The sequence below is a fragment of the Tachypleus tridentatus genome, chromosome 4 (genome assembly GCF_004210375.1).
Source record: "Tachypleus tridentatus isolate NWPU-2018 chromosome 4, ASM421037v1, whole genome shotgun sequence".
Lineage (NCBI taxonomy): Eukaryota > Metazoa > Arthropoda > Merostomata > Xiphosura > Limulidae > Tachypleus > Tachypleus tridentatus.
Window position 1 is genome coordinate 40,912,014 of NC_134828.1, and position 9,110 is coordinate 40,921,123.

At 29.6% G+C, this 9,110-nt stretch overlaps 1 protein-coding gene across 9 annotated transcripts in view; it reads left to right on the top strand.

Annotated features, from left to right (window-relative positions):
- LOC143248924 (uncharacterized) overlaps window positions 1-8,101 on the top strand; it is a 66,356-nt gene extending 58,255 nt beyond the window's left edge. For 8 of the 9 annotated variants that reach the window (XM_076497916.1, XM_076497920.1, XM_076497921.1 and 5 more), the window contains 3 exons: window positions 3,132-3,283; window positions 5,396-5,462; window positions 5,886-8,101. In XM_076497916.1, coding sequence (XP_076354031.1) covers window positions 3,132-3,283; window positions 5,396-5,462; window positions 5,886-6,077 — 411 coding nt within the window. In that variant the 3' untranslated portion in view covers window positions 6,078-8,101. Of the gene's footprint in view, window positions 1-3,131; window positions 3,284-5,385; window positions 5,463-5,885 lie in introns of all 9 variants that reach the window. The other variant, XR_013027288.1, reaches the window with a different exon arrangement.
- The last annotated feature ends 1,009 nt before the right edge of the window (window positions 8,102-9,110 follow it).

Sequence of the window (9,110 nt, forward strand, 5' to 3'; positions counted from 1 at the left end):
TCTTAAAAAGATCCTTACCCCTGACCAATTCCTAGCTACTGGAGTAGTGGACCCTGTGGAGTTACTTCATCACTGATTTTCTACAGAAATATGGTGAGAAATAAGGTGGTGGTGGCACATTCTGTGTATTGTGGGTCACTCCTCAAACAGCTAATGTGCTCTCTTCTAGGTGTGGGATGGGTTCATCACTCTCATCTTGGTCTATCCAGTCCAGTTGAGATGAGATACACAAAGTATGGTCTTCTCCTGTCCTAATCACTACCCTTATTGGCTCACCAAACTCTTGTGTGCAAGTGCTTGGTTGGTCATGCAAAAATTTCTGCCTATTCCTGTGACAATTTGGGCTTTTTTGCCTTTTCTTTACTTTCTAGGTGAAGTACTTAGCCTGGTTTAGATGAAGTGCCCTTTCTTATGTATGTACCCTTATGAAGCCATGCTGTTGAATACCATACTCCATCAAATTTCCCTTTGGGTGCTTTCTGGAGGGAGTTTATCTGGGTTTATTGTTTGCAATGGCCCATCCACCATTTCACTGTGAGATTCTAACTATTTTATGTGAAGAGTCAAGGTATTGTCTCAAATTTAGTATTTCCCTGGCATTTTTCTTTCCTGAAAATGTATTTCTTATAGATACCACACATGTTCCTCACCTGTCCTCCCAATTACAGTGCACTTTCTTCTTTCTTCATTTAAAAATATAGTTATTTTGAGTTCAAGTGCTTCTGGGTAGCTACTATGCATAGAGGTTGCATTGCTGTCCTATTATTGAGGAGCTGTTATTGCATGATTATTTCATCATGCATTAATCCAATTCACATAAACACCTGATTTTTCAGTGGGAGTTAGCTCAAGGCTTGTGGCATGCAATTTTTATAAACAAATTAGAGATCAAGCTTTTGTGTGTGTGTGTGTGTGTGTGTGTGTAAAGTATATATCAGAAATACATTTCCAGGTATGAACAATGTAACATATGTGCATTCAGGACATTATTGTGACTTTACTAACATGAAGTGCAAGTTGGATATTGCATATTATTAATGTTTAGAATCTTCAAAAATACATATTTATGGTTTTTCAATATCCCTGTAATTTGTATATGGTATTTACTCTCCTTTACCACAAATAGCTGCTTAATTAGTAATATAGGGTAAACTGAATAGTTGGTGAATTTGTCATTGAATACTTTAATATTACATTGTATGGAATTCTGTACAGAATAAGGCAAGCCTTAACAAATCTTTAGTACCAGGACACCACGGTGACCAAATATTTTATCATAGTGTCTAGTATTTCCTCACACTTTATTTGTGTGTAGAGCTGTACTAATTAGAACTTGAATCTAGAACATTTCTATTCTCTTGGAAGTTTGAAACTATTTTTGCATTCTTTGAGTCTGAAATGAAACTTTGTTTTGAGAATTTTAATGGTGGATTCATCACTTCATATTTTTTCATTTTTATTTCAATCTTTCTCTCAATGCAGCTAATCATTGTACACATTTAGACTTGCACAAGACCAAGGGCAGTTAGCTCAGACAATAGTATCAGGTTGTTGATAGCATGCACTCATTTCTGTGAAAGTAAATAAACATACACTGGTACCTTGATTATTTGCACTGGTCAGAGAAAAACAAACAATTAAGGACAATCAAACAGTGGACAATTGAGGCACTAATGTATCTCACTGGTTAACTTATTGTTTAATTGAAATAAAAGTTTTCTATACATTTAAATTTCTTGTTTTAAATTTAATTTTTCATGTCATTTAACCCCATTATCATGAAAAGTTATAAAAGTCATTACAATCATAACCAAGGAAGCAAATTTTGATCAGTCAGTCATCAGTCATACATAGTTCTAAATTTCTTACAAATTACATGAATTCAATTCCACTTTTACTCGTATCATATTTCTTCTTATGTGCCTGTTCCAATTTTAGTTGAATTTAATCACTAAAATAAGTGTAAGTAGCTAAATACCTAAATCTTTTTAGGGAAGTTCTTATCAAATTTAAAGTAGTTTCATCCACTGGTTTTATTTCTGGAATGAAATATAACAAGAGTAATGTTGGTTAGTTACAATGTAATTACTCGGCTATCGAAAGGTTATTATTATATTATGCCTGGGTTAAATCTAGCATCCCAAATTTGTAAATGTAGTGATTTTTAATGTTAATGATTTTAATGTTTTTGTAGGAATCTGAGCTCATTTTAAATATAATAGCAAAATAATGATTACTACAAACCTGGATATATAGTTATTAGTAAAAGTTATAATGTTCTCCAATGTTCATTAGTACCTTAATTTCTAATTTATTAAACGACAAATCCATTGCAATCAAAATTTAAAGTTACTTTCAATTATGGTGTTTTTCTGCATTCTATATTATTATGATATTGTCATGACATGTTTTAAGTTCCTTTTATGTGGGTTGAAAGAAGACAACATATAAGTAGTAGTGTTACTGGTATTAGTGTTTAGTAAGTCCTCTATTTGTGTTGAGGAGATGTTCCTAAGAAATATGACATTAGATAAAATGGTGTTAATGGAAATTTATTTTCTTGTTGAAATAATAGTTTAGTTAGGTTATACATTATTTTGAGTTATTATTTGCCCAATGTTTACAGACGAAATACTAAGACATATTGTCACATTAAAAATTAAATATATAAAATGAATAAAGCTGATTGTTTTCTATACCTTCTTTGCTAGTGTGCATGCAGGCACACTTGCTGACCATTTTTCAGATATTCATGAAGAGTTTGAGTAGTTCAGAGTTTTAATAAACACAATGTGACAAGTTATGTCATCACATTACCAGAGATGGCAGAAAATTGGACAGATGCTCAGTTGTGGAGAGTCTGGATACAGAGGAGTACAATGGGGCAACATGCACTGCTTCAATCTGCACCACAAAGTAGTTTCTAAATGATTTGAAGTCTTCAGAGTAATGTTATAGTGAAACAGTCTTGTATCAGATCATGCTGTAATGTGTTGGTAACATTCTAGTGAAACAATGTAAATTGAATGTATTAGTTTTTATTTTACTTGAAAGTATGTCATGGTTCATTGCATTTTCTGTTTTCAGTTTACTCTTAACTTATGAAAAATATTATTGTAAATTTATTTCAGTTTTCCGAAACTATATTTGACACCTTTGATGAGCTTGAAGATATTCCTGTTATGACTCCAAAGTTTGAAGTGGTAAAACCTTCACCTTTATCTCCAAAAAAAACTCCAACTTATTTAGATCAAGACAATCTACCTGTGTTTAATCAAATGAAGTAAGTTTTTCAAAATCTAATTTTAGATATTATAGTTTCATTGCTTGTCAGGTATCTGTAAAACGAGCTATGTAATCTGTATAAATAATACACTTGCCTTTGTTTTTCCACAACTTTTCACACAAAGTTTTCAAACAAGTTTTATTCTGTTCCAGTTTGTCAAACCACATCATTTACTGAGTGCTTACTCTGTACCTTATTAAAAATACAATTAATTTATTATTTACTTTATGTTATTTTAATTAATAAAGTTATGTCTGTGTAAAATATTTTTAATTAAAACAGGATTTCTGATCTAGCACATGGTGCCTGCAAGAAAGCATAGTTTAAATGTAGTGCATGAAAATGATGAAGCATAGGGCATGAAAGTTACCATAAATGTTTTTGTGGATTGTAGTAATTATAAATAGTAATTCTTTATGATTTGAAAGAAAACATGTTCACAATAGCCTTAAAAACCATCGATTTGTTCATAAATATTTTTTGAAGCTAAATTATAACAGTTAATAAGCCTATGTACAAATTAGCTTAATGTCTAATGAATGAAGAAAAGAAGTTAATACATATTTTGTGAGTTTTGTAGTTTGGCTTACTTTTTACTGACAAAAATATTTTTTAAAGTTTTTTTTTCTTCTTGAAACACTTAATGTTAATTACAGTGCCCTTTAGATTTGAAGTGTTAAATTATTTATTCCAATATGATACCTAACCTCCACTTAATAATTATCCTTGATTTATTTTGCCTTCTATATTCATAATTTATGCTCTCTACTAGCCTTGAGGCTCCAACTAACTTCCTATTATTATCTGTGGTTTAGCTGCATTACAGTGTGTATGACATTCCTCCACCAATAGGAGTGTGTCACATCCCCCTAGTGAAGCTGACTCCACTTGTACTATAAATCAGTCATCACTTCTTGATTTGGCACTTTTTTTTCACTTGTGAACTTTTCAGAGATAGTCATCTTTTAACTGGAAGTATCTGCACAGGCATTGTTTGTTGTGAAAGTATTTGATGTTAGATATTCACTTTGCAATATTTTGAGGTCTTTTATTTCCACTTTATTAGTAACTTCCATTATGTCTGGTAAGAGATAACGAGATGTTGCTCAAGCTACAACCACACCTACATTGGTGTCAGTTTTGTCTTTGTATGGAGGGAGATCTTATAGCTTTTGAGTGGCAGATGGTGGAATGGTTCATGCAGCCTATGTCTTCTTTTATACTCAACTTATCTCTTTTGTGTTCATCATTCATGGTGGAAGGGATTTTGCTGATTTTTCTACATCTGTATAAAAGATAAGATTAACTTAAATAAATAATGTGTGTGCACATGTAAGTGTACTATTGCATGTGAATACCAGGTGTGTGTGTGTGTGTATGTATGTATGTATGGAACAGAGAGAGGGAGTGTGATGGCAAAATTAGCTGCTTGATAGTGTTGTAACAAATGACAATATATATTTTTTTTGTACTTAAAGAAATATTTTAAACTTTGTGTTTTGGTGATTTATATTCTATTTCCTCTAGTTAATGATACTTGTCAAGTTTTCAACAAATTATTTTTGTTGAATTATTCTGCAGTCTAAATTGTAAGATAGGCCTACTCCATCACACACACAAAAACTCTCTTTCTTTTATTTTCCTCTCTCTCTTGAAGTTCCCCAGTTGGACAGCAGCAGGTCTTTACATTTACAATACTGCAATCAGGAGTTTGATTCCCTTGGTGGACACAGCAGATAGCTCAATGTGATTTTGCTATAAAACACACTCTCTCTTCAAAATAAGTAGACTCCAGTGATTGATTTTTATTAAGTATTAAAAAAAAAACTCAATATGATTATTTTACAATAGGCCTTTTTGAGTCCAGATTTAGTGTTACAGGCCTAATAGCCTCACCTTAATCTGCCTCTATATTGTGTTATGCTTGTAATACTCCTGATCATATAACTATGATGTTGAGATTATGTGTTTATCATACTTAGTAATGTTCCTGACCATGTAACTTTAAACAGAAGATTGAATCTAAACACTGTTACAAAAATATTTTTGATGTACATATGTTTAACTACTGTCTTGAAGTATATTTATTGACTTTTCAGTGTGTTTTAGGAATGGTATTAATGTCTATCTCTTCAATCGAGAGAAATGGAGAAAAGAAAATACTAAAAATCAAAAGGTATTTATGTTATTTGGTATCTATTTTTATGATAATATGAACTAGTGTTGCACACTTTGTTTATGAGAAGGAAAAAAAAATTAGTGTATTAAGATTAGAGAGGGGAAAATGTTTACCTTTAGAAACGTACATAAGAAATATAAGCTTGTTTAAATTTAACTCAAGCACAGGTGAACAACTTTTTAACTAAGAAATAAATCGTTGTATGTAAAAAAAAAACGTTTTCAAATAAAACTCATTTATTAATGTTTGAAGTTCTTCACAAGCTTTATCAGTTTGTCTCTTGTCAATCTTATGCATAAATTTAATTGAATACAACAGTATTTAAAGGTTTCAAAAACATGATATGCAAAAAATGTTTTCAATTAACTAAAGGACTTTTGCATTATTTAATGCTGTTGTGCTTATTTTTTCTTTACATAGAGTAAAAGCTCAAAAACTCCAGTTAATTACTGTAAACATGATGAGAGTCGAAGAAGGAAGTTTCCAGAAAAACTACCTCAAGTTTTATTCAAAGTTACAAGATCAGCTGAAACAATGGAGGAACTTGAAGAGAATGATTATTATTTCTCTGGTTCAGAAAGTGATAATGAACTTATTTACTCCAATATTTAGTACTATGTCTGTATTTACTTGTCCAAAACAACTTCATCATCCATTTTAAATTTGATCTTACCTGAAAATTTCAACACCATACAATCATACTTTTCTTGGAATAAAGATAACCTTCAAGCAGCTATTGGCGCAGTATGTACTAGCTTCAGATAAGTCATGTGCACAAACTTGTATTAGATATTATAGTAAATACTATGTTTTTACAAGCAAGGAATTAACTCTGATATTTATTATAATGTAAAACGTCAGTATTTTAGTCTTAACTATTCATCATTCACTTTATACTTTATAATAAGGAAAAAAAGAGACTTAATACTGGATCTAAGATTTTAACTTTTCCATGAACATTTCTTTTTAAATTTTTCTATATAAAATGCAGAATATTTTTATATTTTCATTTATGTATGTATGTGTGTGTGTGTGTGTATATATATAAAGTTAAAATATCATTATTATTTTTTCCTTTTTGATAGACTGGGATATGAAAGATGAATTTTTTAAATCTCTTATTAAATAAATATACCAAATAAAAGACATTTTCTTAAAATACTATTTCATTTTGATTTCATATTTGAATAACTTCTTAGATAGGCATCTTGTATACTTTTATTCTGAAGAATATTTTGTTGCTCTGATAACTTTGATAGGAAATCAAAACAATACCATTGCTTCATGGCTAGTTTGCACTTAGACTGGGATAATTAATTCTTATCCACTGGAATTTACTTTGAATTGCAAACTCATAAATGTGCTATAATGTTTAGTTAGACTTGCACTCTTTATATGTTTAATGATTTTCTTAGGTTCTAAATTCATGTGTAATTAATTATATCACAAATGACATGTTTTTACTACTTCCATACATGTAATCAGATGGTGTCGTCTTCCATCATCAGTTGCAAGTAAATGTGTGTTTTACAGAAAATAGAAACATTTGTACATTATATCAAATACATCTTTGACAAAACAAACAAAAAAATTTATCTAGCTTGAGTTCATCCATATGGAGTACTTGAAGTCATAATTCCAAATGATTAATGTCCTTTCAATTCCATCTGGAATGACATTTTCGTATTTCTATTGAATTATTTGCTTAAGTAGAGAAAGTTTCAATTTTTTATACATTTTATAATTATTGGAAAGATATATTCAGTTGCCTATGTTTTCTCTTAGTGTCAAGTTTATTTAACCTTTTAAGATCGGTTTCATCCTTTAAAAACTGTTACTGTATACAACAAATTTTGCATATCATTTTCTTTCTGATTTTAATATTTGTCATCTTTTACTAAGTTAGCCACATCTATTTCATTGATATATTTACAGAAACATGGCTCTATTAATGAAGATTAAGAATTGTAAATTATATTTCATTTATTAAGTATCAATTAAAAAATCATAATTGTATATTCTGCTTGCAACAGATTAGAATATAGTTTATTTACAAGTGCTCAAATTGAGATTTATCCTTTCCTTAACAATATGGTTTCAATTGTCTAATCTCCTTTTTACAATTTTCATCTGCTAAATGTATCATGTGAATATGTGAGTTGAATCAATTACTAATCATATTCTGTTTTGAATCAGTATAAATATATTTTAACAACATGATCTTATTTTGGTAACTTTCATTGCTGATATCAAGAAATGATTAAAAAAATATTTTAACTTTGAATAACAACTATAACTGTAGCAAACCTAAGAAATCTGTTCTTCTTTGTATTTTTTATGATAATTTTGTAATAAATGAAATTAATTGTTTATAAAAATTGAGGGAGTATTTTTAGTAGAGGTAACAGGATTGTAATAAATGTATAATTTAAATATGATGCAAGAGTTTTAAGTGTGTGTCCATTAGCAACTAAACAAAGTGTAATTAATATTATGTGTTTTCTTTTTTTTTTCTTTCAATCAACAAATTAAGGTGATTTCTTAGAATACAAGTAAAGAAAGTAATTTTTTGAGCAAGGACATTTCTTTCTTTCTTTGTATATGACAAGAGTTTGTAATAAAATCATATTGGTGCACATCATTTTATAATGATAATTCCTGTAGATAACAGTGCATAAGAGAGATCCTGAATTTGTTGCAGAGTTGTTTTCATGCGATATTTAATAATTGTGAAGAGCATAATTCTGTATTTTGTCAGTATATTTTGGTAAATACTGTGGTGTTATAGGATCTGTAATTTAATGTTAATAGGTTTTATCTCACTAACTTTAACTCTTCACAATTATAAAACGTTTTGTGTTAATTGTCTTTTGTGATTGTATGTCCCTCTGTATGCTACTGTAGTATAGTTTTTTGGTTTTTTTTTCTGGTGAACTTTGAGTTTAATTATTCATTAGAGGAATTTAAACATTATGAAATAAACATATAGTTCAATACCTATAATTTTTTGAAACTAGGAAAGAATTTGAACAAGAAGAAACATGAATTTAGGGAAAATTGTAAATTAATTAATTGAGCTTGCTTATTGAATAAGCTAGTTTGACCTTGTAGTTCAAGAAAGAACCATTACGATTATATTTCTTTTTACCAAATAATCTAAAACTCCATCCTTAACAACATAAGCCACTACAACATTGATGTTAATAATAGGATTATTTTGGTAAAATAAAATCAAGACAGCTTAAACTGTCAATTCATGCTTGAAGCAATATTAAACATTTATTGTAAATTTAAAATTGGAAATAAAATCAAGATGCAGAAAAGGAAGAGGAAGGGATAGAAAGTTAAGAGAACAACTGAAAGAACACAAAGCAAAACTTACAGAAAAAGGTTGATGGAAGAAGCCATAGAAATTCACTAAAGGACAATACAGAAATGAACAGAGAAGTATAAAAGACTATGAGAGGGAAGATAATAAGACAAATAATGTGCTACAAAAGAACATTGAAGTCAGAATAGAACATCCAGATGCTGAACTGACAATTGTAAATATTGAACCACATACACCTCTGTAACTACTAAAAAATTTCAATGTCGAACATCTATGTGCCATATGGAATAGAATAATTCATCTTGTCTGGTATC